The following is a 27,712-nucleotide window of genomic DNA, read 5'->3' as shown; positions in this document are numbered from 1 at the left end:
CTGTGTGCTGCATCTGCCTGGAATTTTAAGAGAAACCCAAGACAGAAGGACTTGTGAGGACCTGCCCTACAAACAATGGAAACATTTAGGAGGGACGGAAAAAGAAAATCGTTGCAAGAAGGACATGGGGAAGAAAATAATTTCAGAAAAGCATTTAGAGATGCAAACAGCTGTCTTTAAGCACCATTGCAAGTTGGGTCTCTAATATATACTCCTTGCCCTCTTTCTGTGTCCCACTTACACACAATTTTTTATTTTTAGCATGAGTCTATTTCTGTATGTATGTTCTATTAGAGATTAGTATTTCTTCAACTATATGCCACGTGTAAGAGGTCAAGCACATTTTGAGTACAAAGCTAATAATAAATGAAGATATGTTCTAGCTTGAATACCCAACTCTCGACAAACCATTCATTATATTTGCTACAGAAACTCACAACACACCTGCCTCACTTTTGCCCCAAACTGAATATTAGCCAGCTGTTGTTTCTCTCCGTGGAGAGAAGTCTGCCAGGTGGTGAGGCGACACTTAGTACTCAACTGCTGCAAACAGTTGGCTTCCTGGTCTTCCTTCCAGAAGCAAAATGAGTACTTGGATAAAAATGGATCTTCTGTCCTCTTTCAATTAAAGATAAGATTTATGGCAAAAGCAACAAGCAGACATTTCAGAAAACAATAGAATCTATGAGCAAACTTATGAAGTCATTCCCAGCAATGTAGGTCCTTCATGTTATACTTAGGAACTGGACTTATTTTTATTTACATTGTGTATATCAAGAAGTAGACATCCCCTCATCTCCCCCACTCTCCATACACAAAAGGACAATATCTTTTAAAAATTCTCCCTCTGAGGCAACTGGAAAAAGGAGACATGTCACCTCCCTCCAAGTGTCCCACCTTTCCCATTGTTATACTAGTGTGAGTGATATTTCTATTAAAAAGCTCACTGGTGAGCCTGTGTTTTTATTCCTAAGGCAAAAGTCACAGCTGGATCCCAGCTGAAGCTTACCTCCCACGTTAGTGCCAAGCGGCTCACAGCAACGTTACTTAGTCCCATGACGATGGCAAAAAAGGAATTCAGATTTTTATACTCCTTACAGCTGAAACACAGGAGATGCGTGTTTGAGTAAAATGTTACTTTTGAGTGAGATAAAAAAAATTAGAGTTCTATTTTCTGATAGTCATTAATATTGGTCAGGGCTCATTTATGAGAACAGGCAATGATAGATTTAATGTACTGTAAAAGTTCCACTTGGGTGACCACGTTCTGCTGTTTGATTTCTCACTGTGGTTTTTTGAAAGTTGAAGACGTTAGCCATTGAGGTTTGGGATTTGAGAAGGAACTTAAAGACACCTACCTTAGGGGTTGTTATTATAATCCCAAACTTGCTAAAAGCCTTGTTGGACCGAGAGGGAAATATCTCATGGGGTAAGAAAAAAAGTGAAATGTCCTTGGAGATTTCTAGACCTTTAGCCTGAAGGTGGATACCCTCCTCTGGCAGCTTGAGAGGGCACTAAGGGAGTCTCACGGCTGCAGCCACCATGGCTTCTACCTGCCATGCAAATGCTACTTGTTTGTTGAAAAATATCAACTTATAAGGCGTGATCTCTATAGGCTGGGCACTCAATCTCAAGGAATTTTAAAGCTGAGAAGTAACCTCAACAACTGACCAAAAAATAACCTTCTCTGTGTTTTACTGACATCAATGAAGCTGATCATTTTGAATCTGTACTTATGCCATTATTAGCTTTTATGAATATATGTCTGGGAATGAGATATGTGGAAAAAAACAGAAATTCTTATTAGAATGGTGACATTTAACACAGGTACTTGGTTTAACCATTTTTTAGAAAGAGGAACCCCAAACTTCTTCATACCAGGTCCCTGAAAAGGGAAAGAATTCATTTTGCAATAAACATAAATCCTTCACCCTGAATCAATATGGTTATCGAAATTGACTATATCATAATGAAATCCTGTTTGGATTAACATTTTTGAAAAAGACTAAATTGTTGCATTTGCTACCCATTGCAAAGGTAGCAAAGAGTAATTCTTAAATTGTCTGTGTGGAGACAGAGAACATATTTCAGAGAAGCTAGTGTGTACGGTCCCACTGGTGAGAAAGCAAGTGAGGCCTTCGGTGTGCTGGGACAATGGGTCTGAGTTCAGGAGCTCAAGGTTGTTTAGAAGACACCTGGGGCTAAAGGCAGGTGTACGGTCGCATCTATGTGTTTGCCTTTGTCTCTTTATGTGATCTTGAAAGAACAAATGCAGGACTGTAGACCTGCCTTTCTAGTCACTGCCTTGTTATCAGCTAACTTTATTACCCTATGTAAGTGATGAAATTTCTCTGTGCCTCTATGAACGTAAACAGAGGAATAAGAACATCTGCTTCCACCAACTTCACACAGTTCTGGGCAGGCAAAGAGCTTAAAACAAATATGTTGAAGTTCTCTAAAAATATAAAGTAAAACAGATGCTACTGTCACGAGGTTTCAACCTCATTCTTGTACATCTCGGATTTAAAAAGTCTACAGTCTTCTTCAGCTGGGCTGTGTAAATAGCTTCTCTGTAGGACAGCAAACTTAGCACAGGGCTTAATAATGGTTAAATAACATAAACTAATTTATACTGAAGGCCAAGTCCCCCTACTCGTTCACATAAACAGAAGGGAGAGGGATAAGAAAAACATTAAAAAAAAAAGTTCTGGGTGTTCCGAAAGGCTCTCCCATGTTGCCTCCATAAAGTAACAAGATCAGGCCCCAAAAGGTCTTCTGGCTTCCCACATTTGTGTGCAGATTGCCTCTCTCTTCTTGTTGCATTGGGCACTGCCAGGCTAAGGTGAAGAGAGAGAATGTGCTTCTTCTAACGGGAAAGCAGATCTTGTCATAGTTTCCATAATCAGCTCATTCCAAATACGTGAAGGCATTTGTCCCTTGCCATAAGGCTGTGCAGACTACCAGGGAAGTGGCTATACTCTGAACCAGAAATTCATAGGCACCATTTTACCAAACCTTTCTTAAAATAGCCAGCTTTGCCATATTAACAGATAGCAGCTTTTGAATCCAAGGGATTTAGTATTCTATTGAACCCTCAAGTTGTTGGCAAATAATTCCAGGCATCTGGCAAACTGATATCTATAAAATGTCAAGCAGCCTTTACTTCTTTGTTTAGCCCAGGAAATCAAACTCCATGTTTGATTTTGGGTCAAGAAAATTGTCTAGCTGGGGTCACTTGTGCTCTCAGCCTTCCTGTGTGCTAGAGCTCCCTGCATTTAGAAAGGAAAGAAGTCTCACAGCCATAGGCCACATTTAGCATTTTATTTTTAGCACTGTGGTGATACCAAAAACATGGAAGTAAACAGGAGGTTGTCAGGCATATCTAAATAGCAGGAGAAGATTAAATTTATGTCAGGGAGAACTCTAACTAGCCCCTGTAGTAAAAAAATTGTTTCCCATGAAGTGCTGTTTAATAGAATATTTATAAGATAGATGCTTCTTTTTCTGATGTTTATAGCGATGATTTTCATGTACCAGGTTAGCTTGCATGCATTTTACCGATTTAATTCTGTCTGGGCTGGATGTGCTGCTGTACATGCATGCTGCACTGCCCTCTACTGGTGAGAATGTGTCATGCTGGACATTGACTTCAAGATCTTTTCAACTGAACTTTCGAAGTATAAGGGAACTTGGTTTACGGAAGGAATCTTTAAACTAAAGGAGGCAAAACTGTCTGAGTAGAAAGCAAAGAGCAAAGAGAGGTCACAACTTCGACTCCAGCATCAGTGCTGTAAAGAGGTTAATTTATCTATTGATGTTAAATGCTACAAAATATAGAAGAGATCCATTACAAGAGTTTGGTTATTCCTAAGACCCTGTGTTTGGCCCTCTAGCAGTTCCTAGATCCTGCTTTTCTTTTTAAGGTGTAGTCTAAGAAAACAAAATGAAAACACAGCTTAACATTTTTTTTCTCTTTCCAAGCTAAATATACTTACTGGGCTGCTATCTTAATAAATTTTTTTAATAGCTGAACACGCTTGCTGAGCTGAGAACAAAGGCAGATCTCAGTGACGACCCAAAACTGAATTTCATTAAATCTCCTCAGGAACAAATCCAAGTTTGCTGTGGTCTTTTTAAAATTATGCCTTCCAAATGTGTGATAGATTAGCTCCAGCTAGAAGAGAAAGGAAAACAATTTTGCTTATTTGTTTTTAAATCAAAACACCAGCTAGGTTTCTCTATTTGTCAAGACAGCGTTTTACTGGTCAGCAAATGTGAATTCAATCAGACTTGAAGGGCTTCCACGAGGCTTGTTAAATATATAAATATAAACTAGGTTTTACTGGCTTAATATACACAGGAAGACATGGCATACTGTAAAGATTTTTCTTTAATACTCAAAGGCTTTATAGCATGCTTTATTTATAAGCTCAGTATGCAAAAAAATTGTCATGTGGTTTCCATATTGTAGCACATATTAGCACTTATAAACTAAGCAATGCCAGCAGCCTTTATCCTTGCTATCTCAGCTACTAACACATCTGATCCTGCATCTTACCTCATGCACGCAGTTGAAGAGTTCCCAATCATAAATTGTCATCTGGTATGCTAAATCTTTGGAGCTCATCAGTTCAAAAGTTCCCACTGTTCCAACAGTTGGGCCTTCCTGTTCTGGTAAGGGAGTCTATGAATAATAATGCAAAAATATATCAGAAACTCAACACAGACAAGTATTTAGCACTGAAAGCTTTCAGGAGTTTCTGAGGGGAAAGGATTCTGGAAATGGATGCTTTCAGGAATATCTGGAAACTCTGATGAGAGATGCCTCTGCTCGCAACGCTAGTTGCTTTAGTGCCGTCTGTACAGTCACCAATCATCATTATCATCAATTCCACTGACTGAAAAATGTGAACTGTGGCAAATAAGATTCAGTGAAAACTGACCTGCAGAGGTTCTCTTCTCTTACACTCGGGCCTGGGAGGTCCCTGGAAACTCTTCTTTTCCCTGGTAAAAATGGAAGAAGTCCTGGGAGACCTTTTTTCTCCTATTTCTCATTGAAGCTGCTGTAAAGCAGGTAATGGCATGGCAGTTTGGGACATTCATCCACAGTGCTACTTCCTGCTGCCAGTGGCCATGGTAACACTGCTGCCCCTCCATCTCTTGGGACACACTGCCTGGGGTCATGAGGGGATGGAAAGCTCTGTGAACTGAGGTTACACATGATGTCTGATTCCTCTACTCTTGGGCAGATGTTGAGCTGAGGATGTTATTCGCATGGTCATGGTGTTTTGGGCTAGACATTAGAAAGCCAAAGTCTGCTACTTTCTGGAAGACCCCTCACTAAAAGTTTCCATCTGACTTGCTTATCTCAGTTTTATTTTACAAGAAATGATCTAAAGTGTTTTTACTTAGTAAGATGAATGATATGCATATATAGGAAGCACATGTATAATGCAATAGATTTATATATAAATAGGCAACACATACATTACAAAGTTCCAAAAGTCACAAAAGTGGCTGGCACAGTGGCTCATGCCTGTAATCCCAGCACTCTGAGAGGCCAAGGCAGGTGGATCACCTGAGGTCAGTAGTTCAAGACCAGCCTGGCCAACAAGGCGAAACCCTGTCTTTACTAAAAATACAAAAATTAGCTGGGCGTGGTGGCATGTACCTGTAATGCCAGCTACTCGGGAGGCCGAGGCAGGAGAATCGCTTAAACCCAGGAGGCAGAGGTTGCAGTGAGCCGAGATCGTGCCACTGCACTCCAGCCTGGGCGACAGAATGAGACTCCATCTCCAAAAAATATAAAATAAAATAAAAAATAAAAACAAAATGCTGCTAACTATATTTAGATACTATCCATGTCAGAAGTCCCAATATTATACAAGTTCCATCATCATTTTCATCATCGTCACTGTATTCTACAAACGCCCACTGCATTCTGGGCACTAGAGAAATTACATGTTCTGCAGGTAGATGGTCCTTGCATTTGGAAGTTTACAGTCTAGGAGAGGACCAAGCAAGCTTACAGTTGAAGGGAATCAACCCTGTCTGGCCCATACAGCACTCTACAGAGACAGCATCTGCTGCTGGTCCTTATTTGCATGTATAAAGGGACAGAAGCAACAACACACGTGACACCCAGGTACAGAGATAAACAGGAAGGGGACATGAATAGATTTTTGGGAAGTTATTGGGTATTTGGAATGAATGTGTGGTCTGAAAAGGATCTTGAAGAAGTTGGGCTTTAAAAGATGAAGCTGACAAGCTTGGGCAGGTGAGAATAGCAAGGTTTTCCCTGAGCATCCAGGTTGGTCCCTTGGGGTGGAAGGATGGCAACAAGGGCATGAAGATGGGGAAACTGTCACGAAACTTGCTTGGCAGGGGCAGAGAGCACAGGGGGTCCCCATGGACAGTATGAACAGTTAGTAGCACATCTTCGTGTACCAGATTAGGAGTTTGTGTTTTGTAATAGACTAGATAATAGACCAGGTTAGTGTCAGCTTTAGAGAGCAAGTGACTCTGAATATAAACACTACTCTAACTGCGTAGACTTGGATTGATTCCCTAATCTCTTGAGTGTCTGTTTCCAGCTCTGGTAAGTTGAGGTCATGATACCTATCCCTAGGCTTGTTAAGAGAACTGGATAGGAATGATTTCAGTGAATCATGTAAATACAGTGCCTGGCACAAAAGAGGTTCGCTCCCCCAAATCAGTTCACTTTCTAGAAGTGCTGCAGCAATGCAAATACACAGAAAAGTGTGATCAGTACAACACCTGGATGTAGGAGCAAAATACTGTTGCTCCCAATTTACTCTACACAGGGGACAGAGGACAGGGAAGAAAAGTGATTCCAAAGTTTTAAATCTTAGGGAACGGAACCAAAGCTGATGGGCAAGTAGCATATGGAAACAAATGAGGAGAATGATTTCAACCAGGGTAGGTCCTAGGTAAAAAAAGTTGGGGAAGCTTATACATTTTAGGGGTTAGGACTGCCTCTCAGAGGATCAAACTGGCCCTGCACGTTCTTCCTTCCCTCTTGCAGCTGCTGTGAACACAGCCCCTCTGCTGCTCTGCGGAGCTGCCCCTCCTACGTTATTCCTGCTGTTCTCTCTCTCCTCAGGATTGGAGATACCCAGTCCACCTCGCTCCTTCTTTTCCTTGAGGCTTTATAACTTTACATAAGGGGGATAAGTTTACCTAACAACACAGGGAAGAGTCTAATATTAAGAAATATGCAAAGTTCTTTTAGTCATGGATGCTGGTCTGTCACTCCTCTAACCCTTTTGAGAGTAACGGAAAGCTCTGTTGAGTCTCAACTTTTCTTTCAGTGGGCAGGGCTCACCAAGTCTCTCTCCCGGCATAGGGCAGGTTGACCCTTTCCATGAGCCACGGAAGAGGCAATCTGAGCAGCAAAAGGTGCTTCTCCCCTAGAAGTGGGGAATATAAATGCTCACCCTGGACCCCAGAGGAAGCGCCTCCTTGGGCCATTTTCTTGTACATAGCCCTGTGGAAATGTCCTACAGATAAAGCACAGCAGAGCTTATGTGGAGCCTGCATTGCACAGACAGATCTGAAAGCTGCTCCCATGCATTTTCTCCCCACGGTTTTTGAGCCATAATTTCTTTGCTAAGGCTGGAGAGGGGTAATTGGGAGAGTAGCATTGTTATCCTCCCATTTTCCAGATGAGGAGACTAAGACATAAAAGGGATGTGTGGATTGTCAGTGACAAAGAGATGGCAAAGGTAAGCTACCCGGAGCATCTTCCTTTCCTCGTGCGCCCACATCCTCTGTGTCTAGCTCTGCTATGGCCCTTGCTGCACTGCATTCTCACTGATCACAGGCGGGGGTGCCTCACTGCACTGTTTGCTCACTGAGGTACAAGGACCATGATGGTTTTGTCTTCAAGACCATTTCAGAGCCAGAACCATCTACAATGCCTGCGATGATGTGGTAGGTACTAAGTAAAAGTCTGAGGAACCAGTGAATGGAAAAAAGTAGAATCACATTATACTACAATGCAGTTTTATAGGAATTTGCTCTGTACTGACATTTATACTTAAATAAAATGTGAAGAGAGTGAAGTTTCAGAATCTGAACCCTTAACCACTAGGCTAACTTGCCAGCACTCTACTAATTCTATTATAGACCACACAATTTAAGGCTAACATTGAACACTAAGACTTGTTCTATTCCAGCCCGCTTGTGTTAGTCTCATCTCTCTGGCTTCAGCGTAACTGCGGTAAGGACAGAGGCTCTGGGGCACTTGGTTTAGTGTCGCACAGAAGCCAGCACAGCCCCGAGCGCAGAGCAGACCCTGCAGAAGCATGTGTGGATGGATCAGAGAGTGTGGCCAACATTCTCTACTGCAGGGTCATCTTCTGTGCGACTCCTCCTCGATGGGCTGTCCTCAAAGGGAATCTTTAGAAAGCCAGAGAAGGAGCTCCCTGTCCACAGTTATGTGAGGCAGGTAAGGTTTGGCCACTCACAGCACAATGAATGGCAGAGCGCTGATAGGGAAGCAGTTCATGCCCAGGGTACTCAATGCAGAGGACATTCCTTCCAATGACAGAGGCCTTAAAACAGAGGACGAGCAAGGACTAAGAACTTGGAAGGCTGCAGGACTGTGTGCCAACAAACAGAGGTTTAGAAAGTTAGTATCTGCCCCACAGGGAGCTGAAGACAGTCTGCACTCCCTGTCTCTGTGCCATGTCATTTGGCACTGTGGCCAAGAACCTGCCGGCAAGAGAGTCCCCAGCACCTGTGCAGTAACATGTCACATAGCACCTTTGATGGGGCTGCAGCTGAACTGGCTTTTTATGGCTTTCCTTTCCAGGAGAGGGCAGCACGACTCATTTATGATATTTTTTATTTCCAATCCTTCAGTATCGAGAAATATTTATTTAGAAAGCAATGAATGTAGATGACTAAAAAAATACATGGAAAGGCGGGGGGGCAGACTCAGATCTTATAAGGCTGATGGTTGAGGAAAAGTGAGTGTGCTTATGGGCTGTGATGGATGAGAGATTAGCAGGAAAACTAATGTCACATTTGCTAAGTTCCTCTCCAAGTGAATTCAAAATATGGTAAAAATCCACCTATCCTCACTGGAGTGCACAAAATGGTACTCTCTAAAACAAAAAATCAGGAGTATGAGGAGCCTAAAACAACCTCTAAAAAGTCCAAGGAAGAGAATCTTGATATCTGTAAGAGCTGATCTGATCGAACTTGAAACCTACTCATGCATCCCTTATGTAAACTCTCTCCCTAAAACTGGATGCAGTTTACCTCTAGCTCTTGTCTTGTGCCTTTCTTTTCTTTTCTTTTCTTTTTTGAGGCAGAGTCTCGCTCTGTCGCCCAGGCTGGAGTGCAGTGGCACTATCTTGGCTCACTGCAAGCTCCGCTTCCCAGATTCACGCCATTCTCCTGCCTCAGCCTCCCGAGTAGCTGGTACTACAGGTGCCCGCCACCATGCTCGGTCTTGTGCCTTTCTTAAAGGAGAAACCCTGTGTATCCAAAGACTGAAGAAACCAGTTTCTCTACCCTCTGAATTGGCCCTCTAGGCTTTCTAAGATGTGTTACTAGCTACTCACCTACATACCAAATGTTGGTAGGAGAAATAGAAATGGACGCTACCACCTACTTAAAAGAGAGCAGGCTACTCAGTTATCAGTGTGGGTCTATTAGTCCTTTCTTCCCAGAAAGATCTGTCCGTATGCCGGGTAACAAGTGTTTTTGGAGACTTAGGGAAGGGTCTGGCCTTTGGCATTTTCTGCATAAGGTAGAGAAAGTGCTTTCCGGGAACAGCATTTCTCTTAGACCAGATGGTGGCTTTGGCATAATGCAAAGGAGCCTGATAAATAGTGATATCTTGCTTTAGAAAAATTATTTCCACCCTGGTGTAAGTATTCAGATTCTTAATATTTAAACTGGGGACATACCAATGAGGCGAATTACAACAAAGAGTTCTGAAAGCTGAATTATGCCCTAATAGTGGTGCTACTTGGCTAATTTCCACAAAAGAAAATCAAAAGCCCTGAGCATCTCAAATGAACACCTGAGGCTTACCTAATAGACTGCAGAAAAAGAAAAAGCTAAGTACCATTCAAGATTTTTTAGCCACTGGGTTCAGTGTGACTGCAAAATTAGGCTCCAGACAAGTTTTTCTGATTGCAATGCTGCTCTGAGCAGGCCATCCACACCTACCAGTGAATCGAATTGCTCTCGCGGGCAAGCAAACAGGCGTCCATTAATGGTGAGCGTCGTAAATACTGAAACATCATTAGGTTTGAGCACCACCTTTTCTGTGAACATAAAAAGCATGAGATTGCCTATTAAATACATCTGAGATTTGCTGCACTGCCCTAATCACACCAACAAATTGCCAGCTTGGTGAATTACCGGAACACGCAGAGCGACTGCATAAAATGGAGTACTGAAGGGATCCACAGAATAAAAAAGACAGCATTCATGCAGCCCCGCGCCACTCAGGATGCCATCAGAAATGGCCACAAAACAGGAATACAGACGCCAGAGGGTCAATTCACCCAGTTTTGTGCTGCAACCATAATTACTGAGCATACAAAACCCGCACTTGCTATTTATCTCACAAGTTATGTTTCCAGATGGTAATCACACCCAGGACTTTGGACATAGAAAGATCACTTTTTAAAAACTTCGGAGGTTTCTGAGACCTCACATGATTTTAGATGCAAAATTTACTACTGTTTTTTCACTTATTCCCTAATTTGTAGGGCAATAGCATTAACGAGATTAAGCCTCCTCCCACATTAAAAAAATTAGTTCTTCAGATGAGAACATGTCAAAAAAATTAAAAAATTAGTTCATTTAATAAACATTTATTTTGTATTTACTGCATGCCAGAAACTGCTCCAGGCACTGGGGAGACAGAAGGGAACAATACAGAAAAAAAATCCCACTCCAAAAAGCATTACGTCATAGTGGGAGATGCCAACAATAAAGAAATTAAATAGATTAGAGAGTGAGAAGACAAGGAGAAAAAAATATCCCGGGGTGGGGGCTAGGAAGCTTGTGTAAGGGGAAGAAGTTAACATTTTAGAAAGGGAATGAAGCAAACGGAGGGAGCTTCAGTGAGACACTGACATTTGGGTAAAGACCGAAAGAAAGTGAGGGTGGGACCTGGGATATCTATGGGAAGGTGACAAGCGGTCAGGGAGGGCAGACGTCCTGGGCCTTGTGCAACTGGAGCAGAAATGGAAGGGAGATCTTAAAATCCAACATGCATTTAAAAATCCTCCATCAATGGAATCGTTCACCTTAAAACATGACAGAAATGGCTCACCTGTTCCTGAAGGATTCCCCCAAATGGCTGTCAAATCATGACTGGAGAAATGAATCTCACTGCTGCTTCCTCTAGTCTCTCACTACAATATGTGGTCATTCCTAAAACTCTTGCCAGCATGAACTGTAATTGTTTTAATTTACCGTCTACCTCCTCCCTGGCCTGGGAACAACTTGGGGACGTGAGCTGTGTCTAACTCATTCTTTCCTTCGTAGACACACTGTGGCCAGTAAATATGTGATGAATGAATAAATGACATTTCAGAAATGCACCATGTAATCAAGGACAGTGAAAGGAACTGTAATCCCGTGGAGGAAAAATATTCCTCATTTCATTTGAGCCAGGCTCCTAGCCTCTCTACTGAGTAAGGAGAAAAACCATCATCAGCTTCAAAGAACTAGCTTCTGACCACTTCCAACTTTGGACTTGTAGAAACCCATGGCCTTGAGCTTGTCCAGCTAGATTTCCTCTTGGGGTCCATATTTCTCAGGGCTCCAAGGCCTAAAACTTTTTTGAATAGAGTTTAAACTGAAAGAACTCCAGGCCAACATCTACACGAGAGTCCTCAGTTCCAGTCACCTTTCTGGCTTAGAGTGGGTACCTACAAGATAGGGGACATTAGAAACCCAGCCCACCTCTACCCATACTGTTTCTGTTATTAGTGGAAGCATACATAAGCACCAGTTCATCCTCTGGGTGAGCCTCACATGACCACGCTAACTCCTTACGTAGTTTCTGCTTGGATAGAATGTCCCATTTTGCAGAGCCTAAAATATGAATTAAGGCTGTTACCTCCTCCGGAACTCATCTTGACTATTATCAGGCCCTCCCCGGAGCCCAGCTTGTCGGCAACTGCACTGATGACTTCCTTCACCGAGGCGGCCACTGGCACCCGAATGGTTGTGTAGGTGTGGTCCATGCAATAGACCTTAAACAGAACTATCCAAAGGCAGTAACAAGGTAGTAAATCAGTCTTAAGAGTTTTCAATAAAACTATAGTTATGAAAAATCTTTAGGCATCCTCTCTAATTTGCATCATTTTGCCATTTTTATTACTGTATTTATTCATACTCATTTACCCCTATTCCTGCCCCTTCTAAACTGCTTACCTTAGCATTGGTCTAAGAATAGGTGCACATATGGTTGCCAAGTCCAATTAAAAGAACAAGAGATATTGGTGAAAACCCCACAAATAGGTCATGGGAAAAAATTGAGAGTATCTTCAGGCTGATGTTCAGGGTCTGAAGTGCAATACTGTAGGCAATTTACAGATCACTGCTACACTGTGTGGCAGTGGGGAGCCACCATTCACCTCTCTGCACACAGGAGGGCTTCCGCCTGGGCCATGAGCACGTGCTGACACTCTTGCTCACTTGCTTCAGTGGCTTGTGTGCTTTGGGGCCAGGCCATGTAAGCTCGGATGCTATTTAGGCTCAGCAGACTTAGATCAGCAGATCTGGATATGGCACCCAGAGGCTCAACTCTGAACACAAAAATCATGGGAGCAATTCCCATTATTATATTATAATTCCTGGGTTTAGAGGCAGTCCTAAATGACAAGATTCAGTTATAGCTTTAAATGAAATTTTTATCATTATTATTGTGACTATTTTTGGTTGTGATTCTTTGGAGAATCTTAAACAACCAAACAAAAGCCAGCATCTTGATCTTCCTGATGTAAAGCCTCCCTGCTCAGGGCTGGGTTCAGGGCCAGAACATTGTCCCTGGGCAGGATGCTGGTGATCCATTGTCTCCTTGGCACCCACTAGGCGCCAGCTACCTTCCCACCAGCTTTTCCCAGGGGTGGGCAATCCTGACAACCAGGCCCTGAGATCATCTTGATTTCCTCCAAGGAAAGGGGTTAAGCAGGGAGAGGCCAAATCAGGGAAGGGTAGACAGGCACCTCGGCTTCAGGCACAAGAGTTTAAGGACATAAATAATCGGGCCACCAAAGGGCACCTGCAAGCAAACCATCTGGAGGGCAACAGGGCACCTCCAAAAGAAGCTATTCTGAGGGTCCAAGGTGGTGCTTACCATTATCCTGACTCTAAATAATCTATACAACTACGAGTTAGTTGGAAGAGGGTTCTCACCTTCATCAGAGCCGCGGATAGGCTGGCGCTTCTGGGCTCTCTCATCGCCCGTATTGAACTGTTGCAAAAGAACCTTGTGCTGTAAAAACAACCACAGCAAGTGCCATAAGGGAGAGTGACCAATGCACACTAGCAACTCAGAGGAGACACATCTGAGAAGCAAGCAGAATCAAGAAATGAAGACAATATATTTCGCGTCTACAAAAAAGAAATCACTTTTATGTATACTGCAATATATTTCTGAGGAATTGTAATTCTACAGGGCACAGACAGAGAATGCAAGTTCATGCCACCTACCTTCTTTTGTGGTGCCTTTGCATCTTCTGAGCTACGAGAAGTAGAGAAAGCACATTATTTAATACCATTGCTACTATTAAATTGCCCTATTTGTATATAACTAATCTTATGTTAGAAAATGAAATCACAGTCACAGAATCCTTTCAGGAGGCAATATGAGCTTCCTCATTTTAATAGTAATAGAACAAAGCAGAAGGGTAGACAGCGAAGATATCAGCTCTTGTCACAGGCAGATTCCTGGCAGAACCGATGTTCAAAGCCAGGATTTCTAGTTTTCAAAGTCTATCTAGCAGCACACTCACTCTCTGATACTGCATTTAATCTATAGCTCAAGTAATAGCATGTGAAAACCTTCTGGTTCATTGAGAGGACACAAATATTCACCACCAACAGCTCCGGCAGCAGATAGTGAATTTTCCATATAAGTAATTGCCCTCAAACTTTCTTTAAATGCGGCTGGCCATTTATTGCCAGATTCACTGCCTTGAACCTAAGGGACCCACGTTTATTGAGCTGGACTCCACACAGGAGGATCTTTTCTTTCCCAGGCTTTCTTTTGGCAGCCCTCTAGCACAGAATGAACAGAATCTCAGTCCTTCTGTTCCTCTGGCCTTACTGCACCACCTATGCCCTCGGCCCAGTCTGCTTACATCAAATCAAGCAGGGCATGGCTATGGAAAGACCCGCTTTAACCTTTCTTGTGGGCAAAGGACTTTCTGAGACTTACTTGATGAAAGCACACCCCCAAAGCCAAGCCCTTCCTTACATTTGCTTGACAATCTTCTCCAACTCTGGCAGTTGCTCCTTGAGGGCAGCAATCATCCGGGCATCATCTGATACAGATACATAAAACTCCTGTAATTGGCAAAAGTCACAGGCTTTTAACAAGAACTGCAAAAGGCACATGATTCTGTCAAGAGCAATAAAGATGTGTCCCTATGTCATCTGCTTCACCAGCATCTCCAGACCATGGCTTCATGGACTGGAGGAAGAACAAAGAAGAAAATGTTACACTATGTCTAAATTCAAAATTGGCCATGAGAAAAAGTTTTGGAAATAGTGGCAATCAATGACTGCACGGACATCAGAAATGAAATGAATGCCACTGAACTATACACTTAAAAATGGTTACAATGGGAAAATTTATATTAGATATCTATTTTACAACAATAAAAATTCAATTCAAAGTAAATTGCAGGTGAACTGTTTATATGATATTTATATGAAAGCCCATGTTTTGAAATGGGTCATTTTGGAGTCCTCAAAAGAGCGCTTTTTTTACTTCATTTTTTTTCAGGGGAATTTTAATATTTGTTTTCACATTATTTTGGTATGTATTGTTTATTTACTAGGTGTCACTCATTCTGGGTCATGGTTGGTGGTAAGATGCAGCATGGTCTTTAGCACTGTAGCGAATTTATGCTGAATTTGTGCCACCAACTCAGGACCCTCTGATGCCCTTCTGGGAACTGTCCTGACCCTGCAGCTGTAGGTGTGCCCGCTCTGCTTAGGAGCAGAACTCTGCTCTGCAGCAGAAGGTGAGAACCATGGCAGTGCCAGCTTCACCACCACTTTAGTTCATCTGCAAAACGGTCCTGTACTCAGTGGGTAGAGGCCATGAGTCAATGTATGACCCCAAGCTACCGCCATTCCTCGCATTTTCAAAATACTTCATTCCTCAGCTTGGAGGGATGCTCTCGGTCCATCTTTCCTCACTGCCTCGCCCCTCTAGCTGTGAAATGATATGAATAGAAAGGAGAGAGGGTGTATGTTTCTTTTGGATAATTATAATTTTAGAACACACAGACTGAAAAAGTTTGAAACAGAAGTAACATTGCCTTTTGCCTGCACAGAAGGTCTTCATCCAAATTTTAGAGGGGAGAGTGACTAATTGAGCTTAAATGTCAAGATCAGTGCTGTAATTTGGGGCTAGAGCTATGGGAAGGAATGGGGAAGTGCAGCTTTCAGCAGTGTTTATGAACCACTTTCACAGCCTACCATTTCCAGTTCTAGCAATTCCTAAATAAATGATCTGCTCCACTCCACTCAAAAATATCTACCATTTGATCTAGTAATCCCACTTCTAGGAAGGTAATCAAGGACAGACTCACTTGCACAAGACTTTTTACCGTACTACTATTCTAGGAAGGTGAAAACTGGAAATGATGTGAACATTCAACAACAAGGGAACACATAAATATATCTGTGACATGGCTACTCAATGGTCATTAGAAATATTTTTGATTACTTCAGGAGATGTAAAGAAATTTTTATTATAAGGACTGTACTGACAGAAAAATCATTATATCAAATTAAATGGAAAAAGCAGCCTGCAGAATGATGGGTGCTACTGACTACAAGATAAAACATACAAAGAAAAAGAGACTAGATGAAAATACATAAAAATGCTACCCATTATAGAGTGAGAATGGCAGAATAATGGGTAAATTTTTTCTTTACTTTTTCTGTAGTTCCTTTCTGATGAATGAATGTGTTCACAAAGTCTAGCATTTGCAATTACAGTCTCTCCAGGGAAGCTGCTGAGCCTATAGGTAGGTCCCTGTATTGTAGGACAACAGTGTATTCTTGGAAGGGATGACCCCCGCCTACCTCCAGGAAGGCCATAGACACGTCATCCTCTTGTAGGAGGTCTCCATACATGGCAGCCCACTGTAGAACCAGGCGGATGACTCGCCTCTTATTGTTGAGGGCATAATCCATTTTCTCCTGTTCTGTACCTTGTGAAGGCTGTGCGTGGTAGGTGCCGAGGAGTCAAGGAAGAAATTGAGCCATTTCACATGCTACTTTCAAAGGTAAAGAGTGACAGATCCCAGCTTCAGAAAGCCAGGCTTTTAGATGGATAGAATTCCTCCCCTAGGCCCTCATGAAAAACCCCACAGAAAGTGTCTGTGCCAAATGCATGCAATTCCTTGTTTACTCCTGCTGACTCTGGCCTGATAGTTGCCCCAGGGATTAGACTTTCACAGACTCCTCCTGGACTTCGTGTGGACAAGGATTTTTGTGTCTAGCTCTAGCTGTCATTCTCTGCCAGGATCTGCCTTGCCCTTTGCTATGCTGGGCGGTAATGTTTCCTGCCATTGCTTCTCTCTGGGTGCGTTTCCACCCGTTGTTGGTTTCCAAAATTCTGCCTGAATCTCTGTAATCCTCTTTGTTATATGCATTTCAGTAAAACCCTTCCAAGTGGGCAACTAGTCCTGCTGGGACCATGGCTGATACAAAGAGTGCATGGGCGGACAAGTGAGGCTGGAGGTAGATAAACCCACCTAGAGGTAGAAAGAGGAAAGGCTCCTGCTGTACCAATTCTCTGGTGAGGGCCTCAGACACACTTTTTACACCATACCTTCTTCTCTTGTGTAGAACCATGACCTACCTTACTGGCTCTTTGCACATTTATGGCTACCATCTTAATTGTAAGCACCTTGAGGCTTGGGATGATGGTCATTTGTCCTGTATTCTACACTATGCCTAGCATACTGACTTTCACCCAGAAACTGTATTTATTCATTAATGCAACAAGTACTGACTGAGGGTCTCCTATGTGCCAACAGTAAAGGTCCCTGGTCCATTCTTGTATGTACTACAGGAGGTACATACATTACACAGGTAATCAAGAAATATTTTAGGTTAGGCATACCATTCCTTTTTCAATGATTTATAGTTCACATTATAGATAATCAGTTCATAAAACAACTTACTCTTCACAATTTACAATATAACTTTCACACAAAGTACTTCAGTTCAACTCCACTTTATAGCCTTGTGATGAAAGTGTCGCTCCATTTCTATAAGTGAACAAACTGAAACTAAAGAAGCATAAATGGCCACAATTACATAGTGAGAGTGCAGAGGTTGCGATGCCAACTAGTGTTCTTCCCATTACCCAACACCCCCATTCCTCACAGCAAGCTACAAGATGGCCCTGTCTTAGCTTCCTACCCTGCCTTGAAAGATGTAGAAAACCAGCTTGTGACAGTGCTGTGCTTGAGAGCTAAACCAGTAAAGAGCCTTTTCTAAAAGGACTATAAATAATCGTGATCAAGGTAAATGACAGAACCTTGAAGCAAAGGTTTACTGCATGTAAATGGGTTGCAAAATGGCTTTCATAAATTGAGCACAAGATTCATAAAAAAGAAAATTGCTCAACCTGTTATCACTACAATCCTCTCTCAGCTTACAATAAAGAAAGGAAGAAAGATAGTTTTATGTGAAAATTATTTCTTTTCTGATTAACTCTTTGGTCTCTCACGTGCATGCATTTATAACTGAGTTTTTCTTTCCAAAGAGTTGCAATGCTGGATATTATATTTTATGACCATTTTTTAATGGCATGTAGGAGCATAGTCAGATGCATGGTAGGTACCAAATAGGAAAGTCTTGACTGATTGAAAAATATGTACTGGTTCACCCAAGAGTGGGAGGATCTGGGTTCAAGTCCTCTAGCTGCCACCATTTAGCTATGTGATCTTGTGTAAGTCACTTAGCCACTGTAGACTTCCATTTACTCTCCATGAAATGAGGAGGTGAGAAGAAATCATTTCCCAATTCTCTTTCAGCTACCACATTTAATAACGCTAAGGCAAGGTGGACCAAAGGAGAATCAGGTAGGTGCCACAAACTAACATAATGAAAATACAATGCTGCCTTGCCATTGTGCTTTCTTTGGTTTAGTTTTATGGTAACTTGTGTTTGTGCAGAAACTTGGATGACATCAGGCTTTGGCAGGTGCTATCTTTTTCATTTCCATCGCATAAGAGCCAAATGGAGAAAGTAAGAATGGCCAAGGTGGGGAGCAGGGGTGTGGGCTGAGGAACACCAACCCCTATAAATGTAAGAGTCAGTGGAGATTCTGAATTCTGAGTACAGTATGTGTCAAAGCTCCCACTAGGCTGGGCTCACTCTGTAGACTGCTGTCCCAAATATCCTGATGCCACTATGGACCATGCATGTTCCTCACCGGACACCTGAGGCTAGGCTTCTTCCCTCTAGCCCCTTTACTAAGTCTAAGTGATAGCGCCTGTGAAAGACAACCTTTCTGATGGCCTTGTACTGTGAAAAATGAGCAAATTTAATTCTCTCTCAGATCATGCCAATTTAAAAGAATGTCACACTGTGCCCTAAGTTACTCTATAAACTACGATCTTAAAAATATTTTAGTACACATGCAACATGAGCATATTTTGAATCACTCAAAGATGGAAACAGCATAGAGAGGAAAGGGAAGCTTTTACTGAGCTGGTAGTAATAGAGTGGTGAACACTTAGCCTCAATTTAGAAAAATAACCCCAAGACAGGACAATTAAGGTGCTAATGTGGTGTTTTTTTTTTTTTTGAGACAGAGTCTGCTAATGTGGTTTTTAAGAGGTAAATATATTTTCAAATGAATTAATATGCTTTTCAGAGAAAATATACCAAAATGCTTTACAAGTACTTGGGCAAAGAAACTATTCAAATTGATCCAATTGATTTACTAATTATTAATTGACAGACTACTTTGAGTAAAGCACCATGCTAGGTTCTGGTGATACAATGGGCACAGTCCTATTCATCTGAAATATTACATTGGACAACATGTTGAAAAGGAGGTATTCACATGTGTAAGAGAGAAAAGAGGAGTGGGGGGAGAGAGAGAGAGAGAGGAAAGATTCTTTCCTACTTGTTATGATAATATGTGTATAGAGCTTTACAATTCATAAAATAACTCAATATTCTTATGCTATCAAATGATGCTTTCTACAAACCTGAGGAGGAAATATTTACCGGTGAGGAAATGGAGATTCAGAGAGAAGAGATCTGGCCAAGGTTGTTCAGTAAATAAATGGCAGGGCTTGCAAATTCAGACAGGGCTCTTTCCACTATTCCCACCCCCACTATCCTAACCAGCAGCTATAGCAACTAGACCTTAGTGCTTGGGTTCATGAAATTATTAAGAATAAATGCATCCGGAAAGCAAAAAGCCTAATGGGAAAAAGATTCCGTGTGTGTACATGTGTGTGTGTGTGTGTGTGTGTGTGTGTGTGCTGAAGTTCCAAGGTTCCCGCAGCTGATTCAGCATGTTTAGTAACCAGGGCTGAGCACCCCTTGTCTTTGATGAAGAACCCCACAGCCTCTAGGGAGACAGAATTGACCAAATCTGGAGGGACTGGGAAAGGCTTTCTCCCTTTTCTCATGAAAGTTCAGTATTTTTACCCCTGGGAAAATAAAAGGAAGCACTGACTTATTTCACAAAGTCTCATTTGTCCCCTCATGGATGTTTATTTACTAAAGTGAGGGTGGGGGTGATACTACTTTTATAGCTGAATCCAGGCATTGCTCAAGGATTCTGCTCCTCCAGAGGTGACACACAGGGTTCCCTTTCTGAAACGTCAGTTGAATCAGGTTCTTAAGAAACACAGAGAGAACTTTGTATACAATTGATTATACCTGAAATGGTTACAGATCAGACGCTGAGGTTTCTATTCATTCCCATAACAATCTCCCCAGACTTTTAGAAAGTTTGTAATTTTTAGATTTTCTTTAACTCCTACGAAAAAAGTAGGAAGGGGGTAAAACTATATTCCCTTCAGGTAGCAGCCAAAGAATAAAGAATATCCTACTAGTTCCCTTGTCTCAAGATGATGTCAAAAGTGCAATCTAAAAAGAGTAACATTTCAAATACAGCATGTTCATAAATTCAGACACATCAGGAAGGTTGAAGAAGCCGTCTCTGGCTAAAATTGGAATAATGCATGATCGAGAAGTGCTTTTATTGAATAAGGCCGTGACTCATGATATCATGACAGCTGGGTCCAGGAAAGAAGCAATATGGCTGCCTGAACTCATAGGGAAAGAGATGCAGAAAGACAACATGGTTCCTATATCTAATAAAGTTCTAGTTTTTTAAAAGTCTGTAAGGCGATCTAAAATTATTTACTGAATTAGTATTTTAAACACCATTAAGGAAAGGCCATATAGTTTAAGTGGCCAAACTTATCACTGACACATTTGAGTTGATTTCAGATAAGACATGGAATCACAGCATCTCTGTTTCAAGAGCCCTTTGATTACATTTCCTTCAACTCCATGATCTTAGAGGTAAGAAAACTGAGGCAGAATGAGTTTAAGTGATTTTTCCAAATTTATCAAAGGAATTCTTGGAACTAGAACTCAATTCTCTTATTTTCCTCCTCAGTACTCTTTTTACCTGTCTATGTTGTTGTGTTTTGTCTGATGTTAACATTACTTTCTTTACGCAAACATAGATTATATAGCAGAGTCAGGTGACTTCAAAGTTTGTTGGGAAATAGGAAAATCCATCTGAGATGTAGAAATTGATGCCCCAAATCCTCATAACAAAGCACATGCAGAAAATCAAGAGTTAACTATTGCAGCCTTCAAAGAATCTGATAGAGAGGCACAGAAATTGTTAATACCTGAACGAGATCCCCTCTGCTATAGTTTAATACCTGTCAGTTAGGAAAGCAGTGGCTCACTGCGACTGAGCAGACATTGCTAAATCTGATCATTCAAATTCCAACTTGAAGTTTCGCTTACACAGTTGAGTGTCTCTTTTCCCAAAGCCTTGGGACCAGAAGTGGTTTTGGATTTCAGATTTGTTTTTGGATTTTGGAATGTTTGCATTATACCTACTGGTATAAGAGCTAAAAAAAACTTTGAATTTTGGAACATTTTGGATTTTGGATTTTCAGATTAGGAATACTTAATCTGTAATAAAGTATTTCTCACCATCTGGAAGCATTAAATCAGAATCCTTAACAGAAGGAACGAGGTCGTAAACTCACTGTTAATTTCTGCACTTTCTAGCTAAGGACTGGGCACACAAAAGCCTTCAATATTTTTTTTATCAACTGATTACAACTAATTTAATTGCACTGTTTGGAATGCTATAGCTAATGCATCTTTCTAAAAAAAAACAAAAAACCTTTAAAAATATCACAGCTATTTAAGAGCCTTTAACTAAGTTACCCAGAATCCCATTTTGTCAAGATGTCAAATACAGATCAGAGGTACATTCTAAATAAGTTCATAAAGAATCAATTGTAAAACATCTGGTACATCTTTTAAATAGAATCTTTCAGTTATTGGGTATTTAATCTACAGGATGACAAACTTTCAGAGTGACTAAATCTTCACGGAACTGAACCACCTCCTTCAGCATTGTGTACATGTGACTGAGAGCAGATTGGATCTGTTTGCAGTGAGGTTTTAGGGCTGATAATCAGAAGAGGTGAAGGCCACAGTGTAGGCTACAGTTTTTCTACCCTGCCAACAGCAGGCTTAATATTCCATTGAGTCATTTTCCTCATGCCGGCTCTGCCGTTCAAACACTGTAATTATTTCATATATTTTTACCTAGTTATTATCTTACTCACCACAGGCACCTGTAATTTTTCTGTACTTTTTTTTAACTGCTCATTTACTTATTCTTAATTCAGCTAATAATGGTTCCATGTATTAAAATTATCATGGGGAAAGTAAGTGAAAACCTCCCAGGATGTAGAGGCAGCAGATTCATTACAGCCTACAACAGGGAATAAAATATTATGTATACTTTTTGCAGTAAGTACATGCTAATTATGCAGCTATTTATAAAACACTTAACAACATTCAAACTGATACTCTTCAATGTTGTTGTTTTTTAAAACCCTGCTTTGCATACAAGATCTCTGCTTGCAGCTGAAAACAAACTTTGGGGGTCATTTGCCCACTGACAAGACAAAGCTTTTGTATATTCTTTATAATATGCCATATTCCTCTCCTGATGGTATAATAATAATAGCAACATTTATATGGGGCTTTAAGGTTTATAATGCATGTTCACACACATAACCTTATTTGGTTTTCACAATAACCTGGTAAAGTGGGTAGGGCAAGTATAATGTATTAGTCCATTCTCACACTGCTGTAAAGAACTGCTCAAGACTGGATAATTTATAAAGGAAAGAGTTCCACAGGGCTGGGGAGGCCTCAGGAAACTTACAATCATGGTGGAAGGGGAAGCATCATGTCCTTCACGTGGCACCAAGAAGGAGACGTGCCAAGTGAAGGTGGGAAATGCCCCTTATAAAGCCATCAGATCTCACGAGAACTCACTCACTATCACGAGAACAGCATGGGGTGGGGGGCAACCCCCATGATCTAATCACCTCCCACAAAGTTCTGCCCCCAGCACATGGGGATTAAAATTCAGATTACAATTCGAGATTAGATTTGGGTAGGGACATAGAGCCAGACCATATCATATAATTACCCCTATTTTACAGAAGGGGCTTGGAGAAGTTAAGCATAATTGCTGAGTAATATAGCTTATAGGACATAGGTCTTAAACACAGGTCTTTTTACTTCCGAACTTCTGCTTTTTTTACTATAATCTGGGCTTCTTGTCTTTGTGGTGCAGCCTGACATTCTGACCACTGGGTCTATTTCTTCCTTCATATGGCATGTTCATAAAATGCAAGTTCTGAAATTACACTAACTTAGGTCCCATCCTGGCTTCTCCACTTATATAAAAACTGTATGATCTTTGGTAAGTTAATTGACCATTTAGAGCTTTGGTTTCCTCATCAGTAAACTTTGCAAGATTGCTGTTAAGGATGAAATGAGATAATACAGGTAAAACATGTATCTGAAACATATTAAGTATTCAGTAAATCTTAGCCACCAATGTTATTACTGATTCTCCTCTGGAAGTCATTTAAAATATTTTCAATGGACTCTTGTGGAATTTTTCATAAGACCTGGCATTTCTGGGTTTAAGTCTGTGATGTTACTCCTATCTACACAGGCTGCTCCTTTGTTTGTGTGTACCTATTAACTTTGAGCTCACAGGAGCGCCTTCTGTACCATCAATTTCTTTACATATCTCCCATTTTCTTGCTCAGAATATTTTTCCCACTGATTTTCAGAATCCTCTGTGTTTTTAGAATTCTCTAGTTCCTGGCTATTTTCCTTTTAAGTCTCAAGCCAAGGGCTTGTACTCATAGCATAGCAGTTAGGACGTGCCCTAATGCAATACACTGCTTGGGTTCAAATCTTGTTCTAACATTTACTAGCTATGTAGCTAGGAGCAAATTATCTAGCTGCTCAAGCTCACTTTCCCTATTGTAAAAAACAAGATTAAAAGAGTACATAGTGTTGATATGAGGCCGAGAACACATATATGAAATATTTTTTAGCATATCTGATAAGACAGTCATTTTTTTTTCCCAAGGAGCATATCATGTTCATAACATCATCAAACAAAGTCTTTTTCATTGGAAACAAACTCTCAAATTGCATATCTGCAGAAGCAAATGCCTCTGATGGTGACATATGGATCAAACACTTTTCAGAATCAAATGGGGACTATGATGACAAAATCTGGTTTCAACAAAATTTAAGTTGAAAGTTTTTCTTAGAAATCTAAAAAATGTTCCTAAAAACTTGGCTTCATTTAAAGAATATGAACCTGCTGCTATTATGTGAATCTTTCATCAAAAAGAAAAGCAGATTTTGATAAATGTTCCACTTATAAAACCCAAGTCAACTTACAAAGAGAACCTCTCCAGATCAATTTCACAAAGATTTTTAGGACAGGGACCCTAATATTTCAGTGAAGGAAGCTGTTGTGTTTGCTTCTGTACAGGGATGAAACACAGAAAAGGTGGATTTAGCTAAAACTTAGTGGCAAATCCATGTTCTATATTTTTTTCTTCTTAATTCAAGAAACTAAACTCATTATTTCCATGCCAAAAGCACAAAATTTGTGTTGAATAATAAGCTAAAGAAAATTAGTATACCAACAAAAAAAACTGTCCAAAATTATTGCTGTTTTAAAATTTCTGTAAGTTTAAATATCAGCCATTCATACTTAAGATTCTTTTAGCTGCAGTAAGAATCTGTCCTAAACAACAAACACCTATATTCATTGACATAAAAAGATAATCTGTTGGCAGAGTAAGCTTCAGGACCAGTCAAATGCTAATAATGTTATCACAGACCCCTATTTTTCCTGACTGTCTCCTCATTTCAGCTTTATCTTGGGGTTCATTCCCACCATGGTTGTAAGATAGCTGCTGCTGGCAATTGGGGTTACAGGCCTCCTGTTTTTTTCTCTTAAATGTTAAAAAGGTTTTCACCCAAAAGCCCAGGAAGCCTCTCTTTGAATTCCATTGGCCCAGTCTAGCTTGGGTCTGGCGTTGGAGAACCAGTCTTTGGCAAGGGAGGCTAATGACTACGAGTGGCTAGAATGACTGAGTAATAAGGGATGAATGTTGGCAAATCAACCACAATGTCCATTACATCAGACTTCCTCTAAATGTCTACCAGTATATGCAGGATCTTGGGCAGTTATTAGACCTCCCTGTATCTTGATTTCTCCTATATGTGAAATGAAATAAATACCAGGCGTGGTGGCTCACACCTGTAATCCCAGCACTTTGGGAGGCCAAGGCAGGCAGATCACGAGGTCAAGAGATCGAGGCCATCCTGGCCAACATGGTGAAACTCCATCTCTACTAAAAATAAAAAAAATTACCTGGGTGTGGTGGTGCATGCCTGTAGTTCCAGCTACTCGGGAGGCTGAGGCAGGAGAATTGCTTGAACCCAGGAGGCGGAGGTTGCAGTGAGCCAAGATTGCAACACTACAGTCCAGCCTGGTGACAGAGCAAGACTCTGTCTCAAAACAACAACAACAACAACAACAACAAAAATAATATACCAGACTTTTTTTGCTTTACATTTGGAGAACTGGTGTTGGAAAGATAAAGTAAATAACGTGAAAATACTCTGAATCAAAGAGAGTTATTAAAATTCAAAATAGTATTGACTTCGTTGTGATCACTTACTAAACTGAAGGCCAGCCTGGAGTTGTACAAACAAGAATATGGCAGAGTTTAATCATAAAGCACTAAATTGAGACAATAGGAGAGCAATTTGGGAATACACATCAGAAGCATTAACATACTACATATTCTTTGCCTATTTTTAGGAATTTAAAGTGAGCACATTTTCATATACAGGGGCAAAGATTTAGCTAGAAGGATGCTGATTCACTCCATTGTGTTTGTTATAGCAAAAAAAGAGAAAAAAACCATGGAAATAATCTAAATATCCAATAGTTGAGGCTGAGAAAATAATTATATGTATCTATTAATACAAGTCATTAAAAATGATAATGTGTCTTTCTCACATATCTTTGCCCCCTTGTTGCCCAGTACTCTATGTGACACATTTCCAGCAGTAAGTAAACATTTATGGAAACATCTAGAAGAAAAAAAAGATGATGTAGTTTTATCCATATATATATTAGTTTGGAAAGGTATTCACACTATATCACCAAGTGAAAAACAGCATATTACCAAAAAGCACATGTAACATTATTTAATTTATATAAAATCTTATGAACATAAAAATGTATATATAAATTCTAAAAATTTAAAAACAAATTTATTAATGGTGGTGAGATGCCAGATGAACTTTGCTCTCTTCCCCTTTCGTGGTAATTAAAATTTTTTGTAATGAGAATGTTTTATTTTTAAGGATGACAACTATCTATATTTAGAAAAATGGCATAGAAAAATAATGGCATAAAAAGATATTCACAAAATATTTCTTAATTAAGAGGTATACAAAATTATTTATAGTATGATCCCATTCTTACATTTAAAAACATATATCTATATGTATAGAAAAAAGGCTGGAAGGATATACACAAAATGGTTAGCAATAGTACACCTGAGAGGTTATAGAGTTATATACAGGTGGTTTTAATTTTCTTCTGAAAACTAAAGGAAAATTGAACTCAATTTTAAGTGCAGATTTAAAAAAAGATTAAAGAACCTGGAGATGAAAAGTATAGAAATTGAACAAATATGATTTTCAAACTCATTATAAAGTACTTGTATTCATCGGGTCAAATCATGTCCAAACTGTGTCTAATGAATAGAGAGTCTCTCTCATTAGCACATAAAAGGCCTGATATATTAATGTTCAGCAGAGTTTTACTATCTTTCTCCATGGTAAAAGCAAAACTGGAAGAGACACACAATGTGGATTAAGAACAGAAATACGTGTCAGTAGCTCAGGGCTCAAATCTTTTCTGTGCTAGTAATTACCTTTCTCTGAGCAATTCATAATTTTTCATTATTCTAGTTTATTGATTTAGAAAAATAGCAGTAAAAATACTGACTTCTTCATAGCGCTGCTATGAAAAGTTCCAGATGTTAAGCACTTTAAAAATACTCCACTAAAGCAACTGACTAATGAAACACAGTTAAGTATTTTACTATCCCTAATATCCCACGTTAAAAACATAGGGGTTAAACCACTTGTTCAAGTTTGCATTATACATCCCTGTTACTTGCAGGTGTGCTGTTAAGCAGTTTATGATGCAATATAGTATCTTGAAATGTTCTTAAACTCTAATTAAAGGTTACAGAATCATTAAAATTTAAACAAGCTTTCAAATAAATAAATTGTGAAAAGAGAGAGACAAAAGGCAAACTCCAGGTTTGGAATCATCTGGAGGACTGAGCTACTTGCCCTGGGCAAGCCACTCCTTTTTTGTTTTTTTGTAGGGGCTGGGGGTAACTTCAGGACCCTGATTTGTAACACAAAGCTAATACTAACCCAATAGAATCCTGCCAGGATAGAGTGGTATAATATTGGTCAGTGCTCTTAGCATGCACCTGACACAGACAGAGCTGATTCAAAATAGAACAGGGAAGAGAATCTAAGTTCCCACAGGGCCAGATATGAGGCAGGTGGTCTGAGGGACCTAGATAATACAGATTATACCCAGTCATCCTGGATTCCCCCGTCCACAGAAAAAAGAAGTCGGATTTGATGTCACAGCTCTTCCACGCCTGTTTGCTTTCTTGCCTTCCCCTCACCCTCCCCGCCAATATCATTTTTCCCCCCTCCTCCCTACCTGGGCATGGAACGGACCTTCTCTCTAGAGCGCTATTTTAAAAAGGGAAGTTAGTGATTTGAATGTTCTCAA

General features: G+C 40.5%; 1 protein-coding gene across 14 annotated transcripts in view; it reads right to left on the bottom strand.

The window, feature by feature from the left end:
- RAPGEF4 (Rap guanine nucleotide exchange factor 4) overlaps positions 1–27,712 on the bottom strand; it is a 331,009-nt gene that overhangs the window by 22,288 nt on the left and 281,009 nt on the right. For 11 of the 14 annotated variants that reach the window (XM_055289744.2, XM_055289750.2, XM_055289749.2 and 8 more), the window contains 9 exons: positions 16,324–16,474; positions 14,480–14,568; positions 13,714–13,744; positions 13,417–13,495; positions 12,116–12,262; positions 10,207–10,304; positions 4,559–4,684; positions 3,996–4,174; positions 1,010–1,100 (listed from right to left, as the gene is read on the bottom strand). In XM_055289744.2, the coding sequence (XP_055145719.1) occupies positions 1,010–1,100; positions 3,996–4,174; positions 4,559–4,684; positions 10,207–10,304; positions 12,116–12,262; positions 13,417–13,495; positions 13,714–13,744; positions 14,480–14,568; positions 16,324–16,474 (991 nt within the window). The remainder of the gene's footprint in view (positions 1–1,009; positions 1,101–3,995; positions 4,175–4,558; positions 4,685–10,206; positions 10,305–12,115; positions 12,263–13,416; positions 13,496–13,713; positions 13,745–14,479; positions 14,569–16,323; positions 16,475–27,712) is intronic. The other 3 variants (XM_055289748.2, XM_055289751.2, XM_055289745.2) reach the window with 2 other exon arrangements.

Source organism: Symphalangus syndactylus, chromosome 8 (assembly GCF_028878055.3).
Source record: "Symphalangus syndactylus isolate Jambi chromosome 8, NHGRI_mSymSyn1-v2.1_pri, whole genome shotgun sequence".
NCBI lineage: Eukaryota > Metazoa > Chordata > Mammalia > Primates > Hylobatidae > Symphalangus > Symphalangus syndactylus.
This window is presented reverse-complemented; position numbering and strand designations above follow the sequence as displayed.